At 37.5% G+C, this 23,748-nt stretch overlaps 2 protein-coding genes across 6 annotated transcripts in view; one reads left to right on the plus strand and one right to left on the minus strand.

Moving 5' to 3' along the window:
* The first annotated feature begins 706 nt into the window (after nucleotides 1–706).
* On the plus strand, nucleotides 707–4,996 carry LOC137940659 (uncharacterized). 2 transcript variants are annotated; one of them, XM_068785807.1, is made up of 7 exons: nucleotides 710–1,042; nucleotides 1,639–1,687; nucleotides 1,808–1,910; nucleotides 2,028–2,123; nucleotides 2,194–2,268; nucleotides 4,222–4,291; nucleotides 4,679–4,996. In XM_068785807.1, exons 1-7 carry the CDS (start codon nucleotides 746–748, stop codon nucleotides 4,745–4,747), a joined length of 759 nt encoding a protein of 252 aa, XP_068641908.1. In that variant the 5' UTR covers nucleotides 710–745; the 3' UTR covers nucleotides 4,748–4,996. The 2 variants fall into 2 exon arrangements, with proteins under 2 accessions (XP_068641910.1, XP_068641908.1); XM_068785809.1 differs by lacking the exons at nucleotides 4,222–4,291; nucleotides 4,679–4,996 and adding an exon at nucleotides 3,524–4,171 and having other exon boundaries at nucleotides 707–1,042.
* Nucleotides 4,997–5,234: 238 nt separating this feature from the next.
* Nucleotides 5,235–23,748, minus strand: part of LOC137940783 (reticulon-like protein B16) — a 28,857-nt gene continuing 10,343 nt past the window's right edge. For all 4 annotated transcript variants that reach the window (XM_068785912.1, XM_068785928.1, XM_068785922.1 and 1 more), the window contains exons 4-6: nucleotides 23,255–23,396; nucleotides 23,046–23,115; nucleotides 5,235–5,723 (exon numbers count right to left, since the gene is read on the minus strand). In XM_068785912.1, coding sequence (XP_068642013.1) covers nucleotides 5,557–5,723; nucleotides 23,046–23,115; nucleotides 23,255–23,396 — 379 coding nt within the window. In that variant the 3' untranslated portion in view covers nucleotides 5,235–5,556. The remainder of the gene's footprint in view (nucleotides 5,724–23,045; nucleotides 23,116–23,254; nucleotides 23,397–23,748) is intronic.

Here is a 23,748-nt window from a genome sequence, read left to right on the forward strand (position 1 = left end):
AAAGAACAACATGCACACACCATAGGGACAAATAAATTTTTTGTTACCGATGTTCCCTTAGTGGTAGTTACAGCCCAAAAACCCTTGCTTGGGAAAATTCTACTATTAAGTTCTAATAGCTCAAAATTTACCAAAGAGATTCCGACTCTTTTTGGCTGCATGTAAGTCAATACATGATTTTACATAATGCCAATCTCCCCAAGAGATTGTTAGTAAATTCTAACTCTATCTAGGTCTTTTTATCTAGATTAACAAGTTCTAAATGAATCTTTCACAGTTACATAAAAAGAAAAGAAAAAAGTTACACCGTTATAGAAAGTTTTTCCTTGAGAGATTCAAGTTGCCTCCTTGGTAGCATGTCATGAAATGATCAAAGAATTGTAATATAATGAATGCAAGGATGATTGAAAGAGTATTATTTTTCTTTGAATCTCTCTTTCTCTCTAGGGTTCATGTGAATGGAGTCCCTAAAGGTCAGCTCATGCTGACCCTTGTTTGGGTAAGTAACTTAGCCACGTAGGGAAGAAAAATATAGAAAATTCATTCAGATTTCTTGAGCTATATATGAGATCAAAGCCGGAGCAGCGTTATGCATCATGGTTTTGCGGGAAATTATGGAATCCTTAAAATTTAATCCTTATCAGCTTTGTAACCTGAAGGATCAACATTGGACGGTTGGGATGGACGGAGGGTGTCGGTAGATCACCCAAGAAGTCGCTCCTTCCCCGTAAGGGAAAGATTTGAAATGACGGCCACTTCCTCTATGTCGTGGAGGGCATCTCGAAGTTTCCTAAGCTCCTTGACCAAAACCCCTGGAGTTCTCCTAGCCCGAAAAACTATCAGAAGTCTTGATTCCTGCAGAACCTTGAAACTCTCATCAAGTGTAACAGCGATGGCGAGTGATCGAACCTCGGGTGTCTCTTCTGCCGGACTGGACAGTGATGGAGGGATCCCGAGCTTCGCGTTGTCTCCATCGAGCTTCTTCAAAATTCAGAAGGGTGACATTACGAAATGGTTCGTCAACGGCGAGACGGACGCAGTTGTGAGTTTTCTTGTGTGCTGTTGTGGCTCTTTCAATCTAGACTAATTTATCAAATCCCGTAAGTGAACACCCGAAGTGCTTGGTTTTGAGGTGTCACTGTAAATACTCTTTTAGTACTCCTAGGAGTGGCGCTTGTCCTTTTGCTTGGGTGAGCGTTCAATTGCACTATGCTTTCTTCTTCTTAGGTAATCAATAACGTTTCATTTCTTACGTTCCGTAAAGGGTACAGAGGCCACTGCCCCTTCGCCAACCTTCATTTACTTGATAATGTCTCTTCCATTTTTCATCATGATTGGCTAGGATCTTTGAGGCAGAAGGTTGTCAGACGATATCCTGTGCGGAATCAAATTATTGCGCCATGGGTTGGTGTAATGTGGTAAAATCGCCGTTCAAAGCAATGGCTTTGCTTAATGTGCTTTTGACTATTCTCGGATGGGCGGCTAACTCTTTCACTATCCAGCGTTGATCGTGTTGTTGGGCTATCAAGTTAATTTTATATTCACATGGCAACATTGTGTGTTATGTGAAGAACCTGAAGTTGCCTTTATTCAATAATAGGTTGCTATGATTCTTACTTACAGGAACTGTTTTTGTAGGTTAACGCAGCAAATGAGAGAATGCTTGGAGGTGGTGGTGTGGATGGAGGTAACTGCTATTGAAAATTTTCACTATTTCAAAAAAAAAAAAAAAAAAAAAAACTGCTACTGAAATTCTCAATGAAGTTAAATGTGAAGTTACCCTAATGTTGCAAACTTTCTTCATCAGCTATACATAGAAGTGCAGGCCCAGAACTAGTGGCTGCATGCAGGGAAGTCCCAGAGGTCCGACCTGGTGTCCGCTGCCCCACTGGGGAAGCCCGGATAACTCCGTATGTACTTGTTTAAGTATTGAGAGTCTTATGACATTTGCTCCTTGTAGTTGACAAATTTGCTTGAATGTCTCCCTACCCTCATTTGACCACTTGTCTTAATTTTGGATAATGCAGAGCCTTTAGGTTACCTGTATCTCATGTAATTCATACAGTTGGGCCCATTTATGCCTCTGACCCGCACCCTGAGACATCCTTGCAAAATGCATACAGGTAGTCTGTTAGATGGGGTTGATGCTACTAGCAAATGGTGATTTTTCTCTAATTTTTGCAATTTGCACAGGAACTCCTTAAGGCTTGCTAGAGAGAACAACATCCAGTATATTGCCTTTCCTGCCATATCATGTGGTGTATATGGGTAAGATTGGATGGCCCTTGTCCTTCCTGAATCTAGTTGAGAGTATTTTGCATAACTTATGTTACCATTAACCACTTGAAGAAAACCTTGGGCTGTTTCCTTTGATAGTTTTAGTTCACATTCAATTTTTACGCACATCTCATACCTGACATGTCTGTGAAAAGTGACTGGATCACTGGATCCTAGTGCACCATCAAAGGATCCAACTGCATAACCTGTATCATTGCTAGTAAGTACATTTAAGTTGTAGTTTTTACTTGACTGACCCATGGAACATCCTTCACATGAAACATTCTTCCTTTGAGATTGGAGGTAGTGAGCATGCTTTTGATTTTACTGGAGCCTTTCTACTTTTGAGTTGAGAAGGAGAGCTGGGTCTGCATACTGGACTCCTCACTGTCAAATCAACTTAACAAATTCACTATTGGCTGATTAAGGCATTTCAGTCTGCCTGAATAACTCTTAAATGCCTGAAAAATGGCTGTTTAATGATTGTAAACGTCTGATTATTTTGCCTATGTCTTGTCTGTGAGGATTCTCTGAGTCTCAGTCTTGTAGTTAATTACTTCAAAAAATATATTGATGACAGCGACCTCTATCATGCTATAAAGTTTCTTTCTTCAGGTTTTATAGCAATAGAGAGAGAACTGGGGATTATTGGTGGACTATTTTTTCATAAATTGGCCTCATATCTGAAATCGTCCTTCAGCAAATTAAAATGATAATGAGTGTCATTGGATCAATTTCCTTCCCTACTGCAGAACCCTACTGCAGAGTGTGATACGTTATCCTCTCCTCCTTATCATCAAAACTCTTAAATTTAGTCATATCAGTGGCTATGTGTATCAAACTAGGGTTGTGACTTTTTTCCTGTCATGGGAAGTCCTTTATGCAGCAATTATCAAAATTTATGGGATGCACTTCTTTTTCTTTTTTTTTTCCCCTGTATATCTTAAAAACTGATTTTGAAACACTGCAACAACTTAAATAGTACCAAACTGCTCTGAAGAATTCCATGGTAGGAAGGCCAAACCCAAGCTTTGCGGTCTTCCATTCCATGGCATCATTAAACTAATTGCATCTCTGAAGTTTCTGGACTAGTTGGTTTTGGAGGAACCAAAGAAGGTAAAATGGATTAATAATTAAAGAACTTAAACTAAACCATGGGACTGCATGCAGTGTTCACCTATGTTTAGCAAGTGTTAATGAACCTGCTCATGGTAATTGGACCTTCCTGATGAGGTGGTTGTCGCAGTGGCAGGGATGCCTTGAGGTAATCATGGGAACCACAAATGATGATACCTAGGATTGCACAATACACGATTTTTTTAAGTGCCAAAACAGGGGATGGGAGATGCAGAACTGAAGCAAAATAGGTGTAGGTAAATCTCCTTTGGGCCAACATTTGGAGAAATATTTTCATTGCTTTAATTAGACATTTGTTGGGTTTATTAAATGGTCTACAATTAATGCCAGTGTCTCTCCTTGATAAATAGTGATACTATCTTCTGACCAGTTAGTCAACAACTCCAACAGTATGGTTGATGGTTACACTACACACACTGACAGAAAGTTCATACATGAATAAATTTAGTTGACCAGGCTCTACTCAGCTGATATGGCATGTGTTAGTCCAAACATGAACACCTGAGAATAAATCTTTGAATGGCATAGTACTCTTCCTGAGCTTAGATATGCGAGTATTTTTTCCAATCAAGTTGGTCTCAGCATGTATTCTCGCAGTTTTGCTCTTTTGTGCTATTAGCGATCTCAGTAATGGCTGGGACAAAGCTCTGAAGACAATGATTTTGCTCCTTTTATTGATGAAATTGGAACCACCCAAATGTTAAGTTTCGTGTTTTAGAATACGCATATATTATATTTTACTGGTTACGTATGCATTTATGTTTGCAGGCAGCTGGGTGTTTGATGTTTTCTTCTACCTTTGTGCAGCTATCCTTTTAAAGAAGCTTCTAGAATAGCCATATTAACAATTAAGGAGTTCGGTGCCGACTTCAAAGAGGTAGCATATCGTCCGTATATAGTTCTTGCATGGTTGTGTATAGAAGTCCTCCCATAATATCAGTTTGTTCTTTTGGTTTCTTTGTCATCTTTGTTGCATGCATTTGTCAAAGCCCCTTCTTTTAAATACTTCCAGTTTCTTCATTGTCTCTCATTAATTTTCCATCTTTGAGGTGTTTCATACATGATTTAGTTTAGTGTTCCCCCTGATACTCTAATGCTCTTCTAGTCAGTTTTCAAAGATTGGATATGGAAAAACCAGATCCCTTAGCATTGAACTGAATTTGCCTTCTTTGATTCTTTTAAACCAATTAAAACTCTGGTGCACCTTATTCTGTTATTGGGAATCTCATTAACTGTTTCACTTGATCTTGATAATTCCTCATAGGTGCACTTTGTGCTGTTCTCTGATGATACATACAACGCTTGGTTGGAAGAAGCCAATGAGTTGCTGTAGGGAGATCAGAAGAAACTAAACTGAAGTAGCTTGATTTCGGATTTTTAATGATAGTTCTGCGTTTTTGTTTGCTCTAACATGCTCTAAATGTCTATGATCAGGAAAGCTCATAACTTGTTTTGCTCATGATGATTTACCCTATTTGCTGTTAATGGCCTGAGCTTCCCAAAATCAAACTCTATCCAACTCAATAAAAACCTCATGGATGTATATTAAAAACCCAATAAGACTGGACTTTCAGTGAAGTTTTAATGGATATCCCATAAACGGAGCTGGTTCTTAATTGAAACACATCCTAAGTAACTTCAATTAAAGACACTAAATATTTGTTATTATCAAAATTATTTCCTGGGAAAGCAATTTAGAAGGCATTAGATAAAATATGAATTAAAAATTTTGAATCTAATCCAAGTGACAAGATAGACTGAATTAAGTGGACTGCAATGTAACTTTTGTACAATGTAAGAGGGAATCTAAACGTCAGATAATTCAGATTATCTTTAAATTGAGAGTACAACCCAAGCTGATCAACATATCCATCCTGATACACAACAAAACTTGTGTTCTTTACATGAACAAACTCAAAACCACCACATCAGAAAGGTTGATTTCTCAAATTTGTATGCTCCCAGAAAATTTGACATCTCCAAGAAAGAGTTCGAAATTGACTTACAGAAAAGAAGAAAAATTTACAATACACTATGAAATTTACAAGGATCAAAACAAAAAATTCTATAGCAAAAAAGATAAACGAGAGACAAAACAAGCATTTGTACAGACAGAACTAAGCAGAATCCGCTACAGTTAGCTCAGGTCTCTTTATTCTTGGCGAAACCTCTTGGAAGTCTGCTTATCACATTTGCATCAACAATGTTGTAGTGCTTAGAAATTTTCATGTGGACGATCCCAGCATACCTATCAACATGTTCTTCATATTTACTGTACAAGGCAGGTACGGTGATGGAAAGAATGGTACCTGGAACCAGTCAAAAGTTAAAAATTACATCAAAATTAGTGAACTTCATACATGACGGCATGGATTTAGACATTGTTAACTGCAATCTTCCCAGATGAGACCTTGAATTCTCTGCTATGACCGAAATGTTTCCTTACAAGTCGCCAATACATGTGGCAAATAGGCAAACTTAATATGCTCATCTACAAAAATATCAATTTCAGCTACAAAATTTTCTTGTCGAACCCCCTATCCTCTTGAGACAAGAAACCAATATCTCACACTAAAAACTCTCCCACATGACCATTGAGCCAAAGCCCAATAGACTCGGCTACAAAATGTACATCATATCTTAAAATAAGAAATTATATAACTCCAAGATTCATGCAGACAAAGAACTTGCTCAAATACATTTTATTGAGCCTCATACGATTATAGCAACTCATGGCTAACATAACAAAAAACAGAGGGGAAAGACATTTAAGACACAAAAGGGGGCAAAAAAGATTTTTTTCTTTTTTTGCTTTCGGATAACAATGAGAGATTTTATTAAGAGAGAGAGGCAAGAAGAATCATCCAAGCAACTCATGACTAACATAACAAAAACAGAGGGGAAGAAAATTAAGACACAATAGGGCAAAAAAGATATTTTTTTTCTTTTTTTACTTTTTTTGCTTTCGGAGAACAGTGAGAGATTTTATTAAGAGCAAGAGAGAAAGGCAAGAAGAGTCATCCAAGCAACTCGTGGCTAACATAACAAAAACAGGGGTGAAGACAATTAAGACACAATAGGGGGCAAACAAGATTTATTCTCTTTTTTTTTTTTTTGGCTTTCAGAGAGCAGTGAGAGATTTTATTAAGAGCAAGAGAGAAAGGCAAGAAGAGTCATCCAAGCAACTCATGGCTAACATAACAAAAACAGGGGAAGACAATTAAGACACAACAAGGGACAATTTTTTTTTTTCTTTTTTTTGCTTTCGGAGAACGGTGAGAGATTTTATTAAGAGCAAGAGAGAAAGGCAAGAAGAGTCATCCAAGCAACTCGTGGCTAACATAACAAAAACAGGGGTGAAGACAATTAAGACATAATAAGGGGCAAAAAGAATTTTTTTTTTTTTTTTTTTGGCTTTCGGAGAACAGTGAGAGATTTTATTAAGAGCAAGAGAGAAAGGCAAGAAGAGTCATCCAAGCAACTCATGGCTAACATAACAAAAACAGAGGGGAAGACAATTAAGACACAATAGGGGGCAAAAAAAAATTTCTTTTCTTTTAGGAGAACAGTGAGAGATTTTATTAAGAGCAAGAGAGAAAGGCAAGAAGAGTCATCACGGGCTCAAGTGCAGGGTGTGATTATTTGGTCTGGTCTCTCAGCGGTTCCGGCTTGCTTTCATTAACTTTAAGTGAGGGTGCATTGCTCGACTACTACATCTAGGGGCGGGAAAACAGACGTTCTTTCTGGTTATGAAATCGCTTAGGTTGCAAAGCAAGCTCCCGAAGCTAATAGCAAACGGGCAATTGAGGCGAGGCGGTTAACTGCCGAAGGATTGAAGCGAATAGCAACCTAAGCCCTCGGGGAAAATTTGTAGCTTTCTCATTTCCAAAGAGTAGTCACTAAGGTATTAGCTGAAGTGTCTTACATGACTCTTACATCAAAAAGTCTCACAAAGCAACAATTCATATAGCAGAATCTTACAAGAGTTTCGCGAAAGGAAGTCTCACAAAAAGTCTCAATTAAAAAATGTTTTAGTTATACTAATCTTCTATTCTTGTTCAATTGTTTAATTACTCTAGGACTTAAGTATTTGGCTTTCAAAGTAATTGAGATATGAATAGTTTAATTGTAATCCAATTCTACTAGTCTCCTCTATAACAAATAGAGGCTCATTGCAATCAATGATAATCAAGTCAATGAATTATTTCTTTTTTCCAGAAATTCAACATGGTATTAGAGCAAGTTTTGTGATTTGACTTGTTCAACCCACAAATATAATATGATTATTTTCTTATCTATCATCTCTACTAGTTTAGGTTTGTGTTTTTCTTTATCTTCCTCATTCATGTTTCTAGTCCCAGTACATGTTTTTCCCATAACATTCATACCTCTATAATACTGTTTACATACTGCAAATTATCTATTAATAGACAGGATTTTGAGTCTATTTTCCAACTCAAAAACAATTTTGCCAATCAGAGTTTTTTATAAAGAGAACCCGACATTTGAAGAAGCAAAGGTCAAGCAACAGGAAAAGTTTAAGCAACAACAGAAAGTTACGTTTTTTTAGGCATTTTATATCAGCAAGAAAGAGACTTTATGTTACAATGTGGGAGCCACCATGGTACACAAGCTAGCCTCCTCCCTTATGTCCACGTTATTGAAGAAGAGTTCTAGTTCAACTTATATTAGACCTCTAGTAGATTGTGTTATCTTTTCATGATAGACTTATCATAGAGAGTTAGAGTTGGAATGTAATTTGGAGATTGAAAGGTTAATTGTATAATAATTCTATCACTTCCTCTACTATAAATAGAGGTCTTGTAATTCGGAATTAAACAAGTTATACATCTCCTTCTTGAGTAAATCTCTCTCTCTTGCTTGGTGCACACCTTTTTTTCTTCTTCTCTTCTCTCTACCCAAGAGCTTTTCTCCCCTTTTCTTTTTTTTTTCTCTCTTCTCTTGCTCGAAATATTGGAAAAAGCATCCTAAATTCAACATGCTATCAAAGCATTAAATTTAGGATCCCTGGTCAAAAGGAATGCGCTAAAAAGATATGGTCAACACCACTCAAAGAAGACTCTTTTGTGAAGAAAGATCACAAACCGTGAGATAAGTTCTTCATTTTTTTTATTACTTCATGTTACTGGTTTCCAAATTTCGAAGATGATTTAAAGAGGAGTATGTGAATGTTTTTCATCTTATGATATTGTGGATATACATGCCTCTCCATCTAGAAGAAGCTATCAAAACAGTTGTCGGTTTGGAATTTCTGTGAACCGAGACCAGTCCATGATCAGATTGTTGGAAAAAAAAAAAAAATTGTGGGAACAAGTGTCCTTTGATATAGAAGATTGATATTGAGTCTCTTATAAGTGGAATTTAAGGAACAAAAATCAGAATACTGATTTAATGTTAATGCTAAAGTTCTCCATACATCAAGTTGTTTGAAGAATACTACTTAGTGTTATTGTAAGAAATTTTTTGAGAGTTATTTTCGTTGAAGGACCTATCATGGCCGAAGCAAATATGAATATCAAAGGTGATATACTGAGAATTACCACTATACCCTTACGAGGGGTAGCAAATTTTATGAGTTAGTCCACATCGGTTCGGAGGTTTCTTATAACAATGACCTACTTGGTCACCTCACCAACCGAGGACCACCTATTGATGAAGAAGATATTTTTTATCACAAATGGTTGAAAAATGATACCTTGGTGATTAGTTGGCTAATCAACAGCATGGAAGAACATGTCTCCAACAATGTCATTCATCTTGACACTGCTATACAAATTTGGGAGACATGTGCTAAGATGTATTCTTGCCCGGATACTCTACATAGACCATATGACATTCCTCCAAAGGATGTTGAATACTAAACAAGGAGAAAATATCCATGAATACTTGGCCCGCTTTAGAGGCTTTCTTCAAGAGTGGAAGTTAGCTCAACCTTCAACCATAGATATTTCTGTCCAAGACAAGCAGAAGGAAGCCTTAATTACTGCTATTTGCCTTGCAAATATTAAACCACATCTTGAGATTGCCAAGAGTCAACTTTTGAGTGCTTCTGTTGTCCCCATGTTTGATAATGTTTATGCAACATTACTCCGTATTCTAGACACTTCTTCCGCCACTACTGAAGTATCATCCACTATGTATTCAGATCATAGAGGAACATCATCTGACCGCAATCAAGGCTGAGGCAGAGGTTATAGAGGAGGCCGAGGAAGAGATGGAAGGACTGATGTCGGTAGAGCATATGGGAAAGAATGTACTCATTGTAAAAATTTGGCTACACTGTAGATCAATGCTATTACAAGGATTACAAGGCAAGCAGTTACTGTGGACAATATGATCATTATAAAGAAATATGCTATAAAGCCAATTGACAATTAGTATTGACAAAGGCTAATCAAGCCTTTGTAAGTGATACAAAAGAAGAATAGCCCCACAAAATCAGCAGCACAAAATTTTTTTACTGATGAAGAGTATGAACTATTTCAGAAAATGAAGACAATTTTGGGTTCTTCTCCTAGTTCCTCAGCAACTACTGATGCCACTACTGCTTCAAGTATGTTATCTGCCTCATCTTCATCTTGGATAATTGACTCAGGAGCCTCCGAACATCTTGCAGGTAACAAAAATTTATTACATTCTCTATCTCTGTGTCTCTCACACAAGTTTGTTACCATAGCTAACGGTTCTCAAACCAAATTCCAAGGAAAATGATCCACTTTTGTCACACCATCACTTCCGCTAACTGATATTCTATTCGTTCCTACTTTTCCTTTGAATCTATTATCTGTTAATCAACTGACAAAATATTTTAATTAATCTGTTACCTTCTCACCCACTTCATGTGTATTTCAGGATCTTATAACGAAGCAGGTGATTGGTGGAGGTCATGAACAAGGAGGGCTTTACTACCTGGACATGTCAAAAATGAATATGGTTTTCCACCATTGAAAATGAGACATGGTTATGGCACAATCGGTTGGGACATCCATCTGCACAGTTTCTTCATTATGTGTTTCCTACTCTTAAAGTAAGGTCAGAATTTCATTGTGAGGTTTGTAAAATGAGTAAACATCAAAGGAGTACATACTCTCCTCGTCCAGAAATCAAAAGTGTTACTCCATTTTCTTCAATTCATACTGATGTCTAGGGCCCTTGAGTGTCTCAAACATTCTCAAGCAAAATATTTTATTACATTTATTGATGATTTCACTCGCACAACTTGGTTGTTTGTATTTAAGGAGCGTTCTGAAATACCATTGATTTTTAAGTCATTTCATGCTATGGTACTCACACAATTTGGTCAGAAAATAAAAATACTCTAATCTGATAATGCCAAAGAATATATTTCCAAAGACCTTGACTCCTTTAGTCGAAAAAATGGCATTATCCATTAAACATCACATGTCTACACTCCTCAACAAAATGGTGTAGCCGAACGGAAAAATCGTCATATTCTTGAGGTAGCTTGAGGTTTATTATATGCCATGAAAGTTCCCTACTTTTACTGGCCTCATGCAATCCTTACGGCTCACTTTCTTATAAATCGTCTACCATCTTCTATTCTTGGTAATAAATCTCCTTACTCTAGATTATTACCAAATGATGATTCGTTTTCACTACCTTTGAGTCTTCAGATGTCAATGTTTTGTTCATAATTCATTTCCTAGACCGGTTGTGCCCCGTGATACAGAGATTATTCAACCCCCAGAGTAAGTGTCTGACACCACACCTGCTGAGTTAACAGATCCCACAGAGGTAAATCCTTCATCCTCAGTTGTTTTTGGCCCTCAATATGATACTCGTCCTATTGTTGTACAGAAATAACCTAGATCATGCACTCGACCTTCTATTTCTCATCCCATTTCAAATTTTGTGTCTCATCATCGCCTCTCACATCTATGTTGTCAATTTCTTTCTTCTATTTCCTCCATATCTGTTCCACAATCCTATCAGAAGGCTCTACAACATCCAGGGTGGAAGGCAGCAATGGATGAAGAAATGAAGACACTTAATGACAATCAGACATGATCACTGGTTCCTCTTCCAATAGATAAAAAACCCATCGGTTGCAAGTGGGTTTATACTGTCAAACATAATCTAGATGGGTCAATAGCACGACTGAAGGCTCAACTGATTGCTAAAGGTTATACTCAGTGTTATGGTATTGATTATGAAGAAACTTTCTCTCCAGTGGAAAAAATGAACTTGGTACGTATATTATTATCTCTGGCGGCCAATTCATCATGGTCGATATATCAACTTGATGTGAAAAATGCATTTCTGAATGGGGATATTAACGAAGAAATTTATATGCAACAACCACCTGGGTATGTGGTTGAGGGGGAGTCAGTATGTCGACTACAAAAATCTTTGTATGATCTCAAACAGTCCCCTCGGGCATGGTTTGAGAAATTTAGTCAAGCCTTCATACGCGCTGGATTTTACAAATGCTCTGTAGATCACTCAGTACTTATTGAAAACACAGAGAGGTAAGGTAATTCTGGCAGTATATGTTGATGATATGATTTTAACTGGTAGTGATTCCGAGGGCATCCAGAAAACAAAGGAAAAAATATGTGCTAAATTCAAGACAGGATCTTGGACTAAAATATTTTTTGGGTATTGAAGTATTACAATTTAGACATGGGATTGTGCTATCCCAAAGGAAGTATGGCCTTGATCTACTAGAGGAGACAGGAATGATGGGATGCAAACCAGCAGAAACTCCTATGGTCTCAATACAAAATTATGTGGAGGCACTGGAGAAGATGTAGATATTGGAAAATATCAAAGACTAGTGGGAAGACTTATTTACTTGTGTGTAACAAGGCCGGATATATCATAAGCAGTAAGTGTGGTAAGTCAATACATGCACAAGCCACAACTTAGTAATTGACAAGCACTTGAAAGGATACTACGATATCTGAAAGGAGCTCCAAGAAGAGGACTTCTCTATAAAAACCATGGTCACTTCAACATCGAAGGATTCTCAGATGCAGACTGGGCCGGATCCCCGGATGACAAAAAATCTACTTCGGGATTTTGTACGATGGTTGGAGGGAATTTGGTTACATGGAAAAGCAAGAAGCAAAATGTAGTAGCACGGTTTAGTGCAGAAGCAGAATACAAAACTATGGCACACACTGTTAGTGAACTCCTATGGATAAGATCTCTTCTCACTGAATTGGGATTCTACAAAGAAGCTTTGATGGATCTATATTGTGATAATCAAACAACAATACACATTACATCAAATCCAGTCTTCCATGAAAGAACGAAGCATATTGAAATGGACTGCCATTTTATACGAGAAAAGTTCCAAGCAAGTTTTTTATCTCTAAGGCATATATCATCACAAAGTCAAGTTGCAGATATTCTCACCAAGCCGGTCACTCACAAGATTATGTCTACCATCTGCAGCAAGCTGGGCATCTACAATGTCTCTCTTCCCAACTTGAGGGGGGTTGTTACAATGTGGGACCCACCATGGTTCACAAGCTGGTAATCTTATCAATATGAGCTGGTCTCCTTTCCTCATAGAGTCCTAGTTTTTTAGACATATTTCCCTTCGAATCAGAGAGTTTGGTCAAACTTAAGCACTCCATGTTGGCATCTATTAATTTAGTTTTGAGGGAAGATCACACGAGGTAATTTGGGTCTAGGGTCTCCTCTCTAGTGTTGGCTTGCTTGTCTGCATCGGTTGCATATCTTCTACATCGTCATCTCCAAAAATTATAATCACTCCCCAGAAACTTCTTTTTGTTATTTTTACTTGTAAAGTTGGGTCCAAGGTCCAAGGCCCATCCTAAAATGACTAGTCAACTTAGGAAGCCTTTTTCCCAACTAATAAACTAAAGATCTTTGTACTCACTAATCCATGTGAGACTATTCCTTAACACTCCCCCTCACGAGTAGGCCCTCTTTTGTGGCTCTACAAGTAGATAATTTAGGTGTATGCCCTCCTTTGTGGCTTTACAAGTGGATAATTTAGATGTAAGCCCACATATGAGTACCTGCTCTGATACCACGTAAAGTTGGGTCCAAGGCCCATCCCAAAATGACAACCAACTTAGGAAGCCTCTTTCCCATCTAATAAACTCAAGATCATTGTACTCACTAATCCAAGTGGGACTATTCCTTAACATTATTGTTCTACCATTACAATCTCCCATATTTTTTTTTTTTAAAAAAAAAAGGTCACACTCATTATTGATTTGACAAGTTGTTATTATTTTCTTTAGAAACTCGATTTAAAGTAGTGTGTTGCATTGTCGCCTCCTTTTATCTAAAGTTTCAAATTCGTTTGGAAGTATGTGTGTTGCATAGTCACCTCCTTTTCAATTAAAGTATGATTGTTGCTATTATTGTTTTCTTCTAATGACAAGCAAGTTGTTATTATTTTCTTTAGAATTTCGGTTTGAAGTAGTGTGTTGCATTGTCGCCTCCTTTTATCTAAAGTTTCAAATTCGTTTGGAAGTATGTGTGTTGCATAGTCGCCTCCTTTTCAATTAAAGTATGATTGTTGCTATTATTGTTTTCTTCTAATATTTCTTCAATTTATCATCTTTTATTTTTCAATACTTTAGAGCAATGCCTAGACTCGTTACCAACAAAGTATAGGAGTCAACTCAATTTTGATGGCAGTGCTTTAGGCTGTCCTGGGCCGGCTGGAGCTGGTGGTGTTTTCAGATACAGCAGTGGAGACCCTATTCTATCCTATGCAGGGCCGGTGGGTATTGCTGATTCAAATACTGCTGAAGTAAGTGCTCTTCTGTTCGGCCTCCAAAACTTTAAAGAGTTGCTCCATGGCAAGCTGATTATTGAAGGCGATTCAAAAACTGTCATCAGCTGGTGTTCACAAGAAAGCTCCCCTACTTGGCGCCACTGGCCAATCACTGATTGTATTGCTGACATTGTGTCATTCATTCATTGTAATTGGAACCTCATTCCTAGATCAGCCAATTCTTTGGATGATAAATTGGCAAAATCCGGAACCTCCCAGCAATCTCTCATTGTTTGGGAAGGCTTCCCCTCGTGTAATCTGCTCGTTTGAGCTCTCATAATAAAATTCAGCATCATTAAAAAAAAAAAAAAAAAAAATTATAGAAGTGTGCCCAATATCCAACTTCTTTTATTCTTCACCCAAGAGGTATTTTTGTTTGAACTACCCTTACAAAGTGAGTAGTCTTTCTTTCATGCCTAAAATTAGGCATTTTTTTTTGCCATTGAAATTGAAAAGAGTTTTTTTAGACTATGACCATTTTGACTGGTATATGAAATTTTGTTGTACAGCTCGTAGGGAGAGAATAGAAAGAGAAGTATGAAGTATGAAGTAAGTGATAGAATCTATCATAAAGAATTCAACTTGTGGTAATCAAATTTTATGTGACCAGAATATCTACGTCAAGGAGAGTACAATATGAAGAATTTTTTTCTTGAAGACTAAGAATCTTTTTCGTTGCAAAATGAAGTTATAAACTCCAGTTTGAGGAGGAATGTTGTGGAAAAGTCTTATATAACTCTCACATCAAAAAGTCTCACAGAGCAACAATTCATATGAGAGTTGTACAAGAGTCTCACGAAAGTCATATAAGAAAGTCTCAATTAAAAGGTGTTTTAGTTATGTTAGTTTTGTTCAGTTGTTTAATTACTTTAGGACATTTAAGTGTTTGACTTTGGATGTAATTAGAATATGGGTAGTTTTATTATAATTTGATTCTATTTGTTTCCTCTATTATAAATAAAAGCTCATTGTACTCAACTATAATCAAGTCACTTAATTATTTTTCTTTTCTAAGAATTCAACAAGTAATAAATTAAAGAATAAAAGAAACAATATATATATATACATATATATATATATATATATATATATACATATATATATATATATACATACATATATATATATATATACATACATATATGTACATATATATATGTGTGTATATATATGTATATATATATGTATATGTACATATATGTATGTATATGTACATATATGTATATGTATATATATATACATATATATATATACATATACATATATATATATATACATATACATATATATATACATATATATATATCCTAAACGAGTTAGTCTTTTTTTTTTTTTTTTTTATAAAATGCAGAGGCTAATTAGGGAAAGAAAATATCTAACACGATGATTCGTACGGAATAAGGAAAGAAAATAGAAAATCAAGCCGAAGGAAAACTTGAAAACCCTCGAGTTCGTTTAGGAGAACCCAAACCCTCTGTTTTAACCTAAATTCAGGCTTTTCTCTTGACATTCCATTCCCCCTCTAAATAGGGTTCATGCCCACAAGGTTCAAGAGAAAATTACAATTTTGCCCCTCCATGGCATTTAACTTGAAAATCAAAAGGTTCAAGGGAAAATTACAATTTTGCCCCTCCATGGCATTTAACTTGAAAAGTAAACTATATGACTAAGTAACTGACTCAGCCACGGCGTCTGCATGACTCGGCATGTTGTTGGGTTCATAACATTACACCCCTCCTGGAGAACAAGCTTGTCCTCAAGGTCGATGGTAGGGATGCATGCCAAAGGTCGCCACATCTCCCCAAATAGCATTTGTGGCGGCTGTCATCCATCTTGTACCACTGCCCCTGAATATTCCTCCCATAGCAGACGTAGTTCCCAGAATTTGCCCTATTGTTGAGCTGGCCAGTTGTTCCTGACTGCAAGCGCTGGACAGCAAGTGGCAGAACACTAGGGCCCTCCAAGCTGGTCAGCTGCTGCTCAGCCCTGTCATAGGAGGTGCATCTACCCCAGGGATGCTTGATTTCTCCTTCCAATTTTTCGGTAGAAGTAAAGTGCTGCAGTACTCCGAAGTCACCCTAATGATTGTTCTTTGATGTACATGGAAGTAAGCTTTGTCTATTAGCTGCTTTGTTCTGCTCGCCAATCCCTCTAAGCTGAAAGACAGATTCCTGGTGGTGATGTATGTTAGAAGAAGCATGGTGCTGATTGGCTAGCCTTTTCTGTGGATCTACACCCTCTGCATGTAGCTCAATACCATGAGCAGAAAAATTAACAGGTTCATGTTCCACCAGGTTCTGATTCTGCACTCTACAAGCTGCAGGTGTAGAAGATGCATCAAATATCAAAAGATCAGCAGCATCGGGCATTAGATTGTCCCAATCACATCTTGCCACTTCATCCTTAGCTTGCTTGAATTGACACACCTCCTGCAAGTTTACATCAGTCTCAATCGCACTCTGTTTTTCTGGTGAACTACCTCGAACAAAGTGTACAAGTAACCCTGGAGTCTCAACCATGTCTATATCAGTATCAGTTTCAATAGCATGGCAAAGTGTACCTCTCCTATGGGGACTAATACAGTCATATGTTAAGGTTCTAGATAGCTTCACAGCTACACCAGATGTCATTATCATCCTTCTTTGAACAGTATCAATTGGGTAGGAAGCCAACCCAGCACTGATTGTGATCCCCCAACCCAGACAGAAACTTGCGAAGAAACTATCCTGTAGCTTGCCAACCAGAACCACAGGCTTAAGGGAATCATACATTCCAAAGTAGAGTCCACGGTAGACAATTAGTCCCACACAGGCGATATTAAATCCACGATAAGGACCAGCAATGCCATCTGATTTAAGTGTCTTCTTGTAGACATCTATAAGACCCTTGAACTGCCTCTCACCTCCCTTCTTGGAAGCCTTGGCATCATTGGCTAGACATCGAGCATAATCAAGTGAATAGGCAAAAAGAAGGGAAGAAGTCTGATGCCAAGTTACCAGCAACCCAATTCCAATATCCATCTCTATCTCTCTTGAAATTGAAGGGTCTCTGAAATAATCCTTAAAGGCAAAGTTAAGGGCCTGGGTGGGAAAGTAACGGATAACATTTGCAGCATTTCCCCTCCACAAAGATACTAACCCCTCAACCTTGATTGTTCTTGCAAAGCAATCACCAATCTCCTTGTCAGGTTCAAAGTGCCTGCCAGCTTTGATTATTTCGTCCTGATTCTGGATCAAGAGCTTCACCCGCTCAACTGGTGCAGCTGCTGTTTTTGAGACAGCAGCAGAAACACCTTAATATCACAGTCACCGTCTGTTATAACAAGATTATCAAAGTTCAAGCCAATTCCCATCTCTAAGATATGCCCCGGCATAGTTGCTGAGAAAATCATGCTCTGTCGGTCAGATGGAATTTTTTCAAAAATAACTTCCACATCCTCTTCGAACCCAACAGCAAGCAGTTGGTCTGCTTCATCAAGCACCAGATATTGCACTTCACTTAATTGGAGGCTGTTACTAGTAATCAAATCAAATATACGGCCTTTCAACTGGAATTCCACGGATCTTGACGAATAGGAACTGCACATACTCTTCTGCAACAGCGAATTCGTCTCTTGGGCACTCCCGGTGATTTCACCCACACCATCATCAGGGTCCTCGTCCTGTTGTGGCCATTTTCGACCGAAAATCATTGTGTCGGAAGTTCTTCCCTCACGGGCACACTCTCCACGGCGAAATCAATTGTTTTGGTTTTTTGGTCTTCCCTGTTCCCAGCACCATCGTCACTGAGAAGACCTACCTTAGGAAGCTTTCCCCGATAGCGAATAGCAGAGGCATCTGGCCGGAATTTGTCGTGGAGCTTCTCGGCTCGGAAATTTCCAGTCTCCCCGACTACTGATTTCACAATTGTGGGTGTCGGCGCTGGGTTTCCACGCTCGGAGGAGTTAGGTCGACACCTAGCTGGACGGCTATTCCCGATGGCGAACGAGGAGTCTCGGGAATTTCCAAGACAGAGGCCCCACGGTGGGCACCATTCCCATTTTTCCCTTGTTCGATCCGCGCTGCAGTCTGCCGGTTCCCGGTGGCAAACAGCATCAAATCGGGGCTGAAGTTTCGAAGCAGGTTGGCGCTCGTCGGACTGCTCCGAAGCGTTTTGTGCCCCATACACTTCAACCCTTGGATTTCCAAGCTCCCCGTGTTCGGAATGCCTGGCTCTGGATTGCGCCACTGGAATTTCCTGCTCGACGCAACCCAACTCTTCATCTTCCGAAATGGCAACCTCCCATCTGGAAATTTTTTTTTTGACTCTTCTCGAATTCTAGCAACCTATCTTCCACGGACTAGTATAGAATCGCTGAAATTTCTTTGCATAGTACTGCACATATTCATCTACAATCCACGAATCGCTCATTATTTCAGCTCTGTTACCAATTTGTTACGTTCCCCGGATCTAACACGGCGATTCATACGGAATAAGGAAAGAAAATAGAAAATCAATCCGAAGGGAAGCTTGAAAACCCTCGAGCTCGTTTAGGAGAACTCAAACCCTCTGTTTTAACATAAATTCAGACTTTTCTCTTTTCATTCCATTCCCCCTCTAAATAGGGTTCATGCTCACAAGGTTCAAGAGAAAAATACAATTTTCCCCTCTATGGCATTTAACTTGAAAATCAAAAGGTTCAAGGGAAAATTATAATTTTGCCCTCCATGGCATTTAACTTGAAAAGTAAACTAAATGACTATGTAACTGACTCAGCCACGGCGTCTGCATGACTCATAACAGTATCTCCTATAATGATATGTTGTTGATACATTCCACTCTAGCCAGAGAGTCTGCTATGACATTGCCACTTCTCTAGCTATGGCTGCAACATCAGTAATTGAGGAGCTAATATACCCAATTTTACAATAAAAAAATAAAGAGGGGGCTGACCTTTCATTTGCTCTACTTGTCAATAATAGCCGACTTCATCTCCACTCACAAAAGGGTGAAAAGAGATCCCCATATGAGCTTGAATCCCTTAATTCAAAGTCTCAGCTCAACCTCCACATTGTAGCTCCAAGCACTATTATAAAAGAGAAGCCATCCTTCAAACGTAGGGTTTCAGTTGAGTTTCCATCCAGATTTAACTGAGTTAACCTTCAAGCGAGGAGAGGCTGGAGGGTGTAGCAGGGGAATAACAATGTATAAATGGAATGAAATAAGCTATTACATATATGGTTCCAATTATTCATTTATTATTACATTTACCATTTCTAAGCTTTATTGTTTTCTTTGCACCAATAACTGGAATCATATTTATCCTGATGCGTCGGCTCAAGTGTTGGGTAAGGTGGTTTCTAATCATAAGCCTATTCTTCTTGATACAAAATCCAGTATTTGGAGTCTTCGGATTCGAAAACTATTGGCTTGAGGATAAAACTTGCATTTGGTAGGATATGAATATTTTGGGTCCAGCTAGAGGGGTGGTTGCTATGAAGCTTAAAACCTTGAAAATGAAGTTGAAAAGGTGGGATAAAGATAACAATGCTTCCATAGCTGCCCAAATTGATGTGTTGAGGGTATAAGTTGATGCTGTTGATCTTTATTGAAGAAGGAAGACCTCTATCCAATTCAGAATTTTGTGAATGCATATTTGCTTCAAATTTTCTAAAGAATCTTATTAATAATAACAGAAACAGAGAGCTCAGAACCATTGGCTACAAGAAGGGATACTCATTTTTTTCATTCAGTGGTTTCTGCTCGTAGGTCTAACAGAATTAATTGTCTCCAAGTCAATGGGGAAATAACTTCTGATAGACAGTCTATCATTATAGAAAATAATTGACATCCTTAAGATAGGGTTCAGGAGTGGAACACTTCTATTGCAGCTTTACAAGTAGAACACCACCACTTTGCTCTTGCCACCAAGCTAGGGAAGGTGAACATAGAAGCCAAAAATTAACAGTTGAATCATCTTCCCTGCAAAATACAGCTGCACTAGCTTTCAAAAAGAAAGAAAAAAAGTTTTTCCTGTTTCACTCTCTTCAGATTCCTCAAAAATGACTGATAGTAATGGCCAATTAGAAAAAAAATTGGATAAGATCAGCAAGGGGGCTGGAAGCAGATTACTGCTAAAATTCCCAGGGAGAATATCTCAAGGCTAAAACTGTGGAACAATGAACGAAAAGATGGTAAAATGTCTCCTCATAGCAACTGCAAACCTTACATTATCTAGTACCAAAATGGACACCCTGCCAATTAAACAGATCCAGGATCTGGAATCTTTAGCTTACCATAAAAATGGTATTGTGGAGATTCAGAAACATTCCAGAAAAGGAATTAGGACAAACAACTAACTGTATTAACAGGCTAGAAGATGAGAATAGATCGAGTATCCAAAGAATTCAGCGACTCCATTTCCAAACTAGATAATCACTCTCAATTCCACTAGTTCCTCTTGTAAGATTAAAATTGTACTTACCATACCAACCCCTGCAAATAATATTGCAGATTTATCAAAAATTCAAGCAATAATAATTAGGGGAAAGCTTCTATTATTTTGAATCCAAATATTTTTTTCTCCTTTTTTTTTCTAGGTAATTTCCAAATGCCACCAACTTGAATAATGTGTTTCCAAATATGGCCAGTTACATGTTATATTCCCAAATAAGAGCATATAACTAAAATTTGGTGGCTTGGGCCTTTAGCTCAAAGGTCACACATGGGAGGGGGTTTCAATTGCGAGGCCTTGAGTTCAAGTCTCACCAGAGGGTAAGGAGCGTGTGTGCACAAGAAATCAACATAAAAACTAAAAATAAAACAACTTAAATTTAGGAGTCAAACATGGCCTTGTTGATAGAATACATAATGACAAAGCTAAAACTTATGTAAAAGGACTATACTCGTTTCAAGTTGTTATTTTCTGCTATATTAGTTTAGAAAAACATAACTTATATATTGTTTAAGTTAAACACTAGCTTGATTTTTATAACGTTAGTGTTTTCAAGTAGAATGAAGACTCCTAGGTTTTAAGGGTTGGAGGGACATAATTGTGATTGTTAAATAGAAAATTTGGAAGAGTCTTAAAACTTCATTGACTTGATGTAATTTGAGTACATGAACCCCTATTTATAATAGAGGAAAGTAGTAAAGTCCAATTACAATTAAACTACCCTTGTCCTAATTATACCCAAACTTTAACACTTAAAGATAAATCCTAGCATAATTAAATAACTCAACATAAATAGAAGACTAACATAACTAAAACACCTTTAAATAGAAACTCTTCTGTGAGACCTGCTTGCATAATAATTTTGGCTTTGTAAGACTTCTTATTGTGAAAGTCATGTAAGACTCTTCCATATTTGTTCTTCACCACTCCCCCTCAAGGTGAAGTTTATAACTTCAGCTTGCAATGAAAGAGGATTCTTGGTCTTTAATTTTTTTTTGCTAAAAAAATTTCTTCACAAATACAATTTTTCATAGATGCAAAAATTTCGTCTTTTGTGCTCCCCCTTTCTTGAATATTTTGGTCACATCAAAATTACCACAACATATAGAATAAAATACCTCTTTCTTGTAATTCTTCTTTTACTTCTCCCCCTCAAGCTGGGAGGTAATGGCACTGACCTCAACTTGAAACAAATAACATAGATGTAGTAATCTTCTATCTGGTTAACGATTGAGATGGAGAAGGTCCCTAAGAAGGACTACTCTGATACGATTGATAAAAACCCCACTTGAGGAACGATCTTATCTTTTCTTAAAAGTGCAAGGAATATTTGAAAGAGAGGTTAAGAGGGTTGGAATAAGAGAAAAATGAAGAAGAGATAAGTAGAGGAAGAGAGGGAGATAAGAGTGAGAGCTAGAAGGAAAAGAGAGAAGAGGAGAGGCCAAAGGAGATGAGAGGTGTCAGGGAATGAATTTGAGAGGAGAAAGAGAGGTAAGAAAGATTTTGGAAAAGACTTGATTCATCTTTCCTTCAGCCAACACTCTTATTTTTACTTTTTCAATTGCATTTTGGAGAAACTCTTCAATCATTTAGGGTTCCTTAATTACATAATCGAAGGAAGGATTTTAAGAAATTGAAAGATTATACCAATCTAGGACAGATTCTACTAATTTGAAGGATTACATCAAGCAAGGGAAAATTCTTTCTAATCTAGTAAGATACTATCTTTTCAAGAAGAGACAATTATGACTCTAGCTCTGACCAGTCCCTTGGGGGCATTTTTTACCTTTTTGCCCTCATGCCCCTTGTTTCTTGGAGGGGGTGCCACCTCCACTTTCTATTTTGCGGTGCCGCCTTCTTCTCTTTCTATATTTTCTTCCTCTTGTCTTCTTCTCTTAGTTCTTTGGGATTAATTTTGGATTTCTATCACGCATGATTGTTTCCTAAACACCCTCCTCTTTCAGGATCATGTAAAGTAGAATTTTTATGACATCTCCCTTGGCGACCCTGTCTAGCAGGTTATGGAGGCATCTTCCAGGACAAACAAGGAAATACATTCCTTTCCTACCAGGTCATCTTGGTCTCGACAACTCTACTGGTTTGCTTCATGGTCACAGAATTCCATCTAAAAGATTGGTATCCCTAGCTCCCCCTCTATCTTGTCTTTTTAATAAAATATCTCAATTTTCAAAAGAAAAAAATGAAGCAGTTATTGTAAACTCTGTTGATATGGAAGACAGCCAAGAAAAGCAAATGTTGCTTGCCAGCACATGTACAGAATACCAGGCAGACGATCAAATTAATTAATTGAGATGGAAATGCTACTTAGAGTTGGCAAGAGCCACAATAAGAATTCATTATGAAGAAAAGTAATTAAGTATCACATTTAGATACCTATATATGCAAGTGTGAAGAATGAACAGAAGCTACCAACAACTGATAAAAGCCAAAGGCAAACAACCACCTGCCAAACACACAATGAATCAGTAAGAATTTCTCAACCATTCAATTATAAAATCATACTAAAAATTAAACCATTCAATTAACATATTTTTTTTAAATGATGAGGTAAAGATTAACACATTCACATAGGTATTTCTGACCTTGAAAAATAGTCTGTAGTCCTTCCCAAGGGTGATATCATGTGCCATGAGCAACATATAGTTGATTTTAACACGAAATGAAGCAGCTGCATTATTCACCATTTCCTCAGACAAAACCAATTGAGGCAACGGTTGCAGTTGCCTGTCCATAGATCACCCAGTAAGAAGTTAATAAAAAATTAAAGCTGATTCAAATAATTAGTTAATTAAATTGGATTGTTTGAATCTATTGAAGAATATATATGGAAGAGTCTTACATGATGAAGTAGGTTCAGCCAAGAAAGAATTTTTTAGTATTATTAGACTTCTACTTTGTTAGAGTTGTTTAATTGTTGTTGGACTTCTATTTTAAGAGTTTACTTTGGGAGTAACTGGGATATGGGTGGTTAAATTTAACTTAGATTCTAATGTACTTAATTTACATTAATCAAAGAATTATTTTCTTCTCCAAAAATTCAACATGGTATCAAAGTAGGTTCTGTCAATTAACTCGG

This window comes from Aristolochia californica, unplaced genomic scaffold (genome assembly GCF_029961685.1).
Source record: "Aristolochia californica isolate CCGP_79_NKW_82.1479 unplaced genomic scaffold, dmAriCali1.0.hap1 SCAF_10, whole genome shotgun sequence".
Taxonomy (NCBI): Eukaryota; Viridiplantae; Streptophyta; class Magnoliopsida; order Piperales; family Aristolochiaceae; genus Aristolochia; species Aristolochia californica.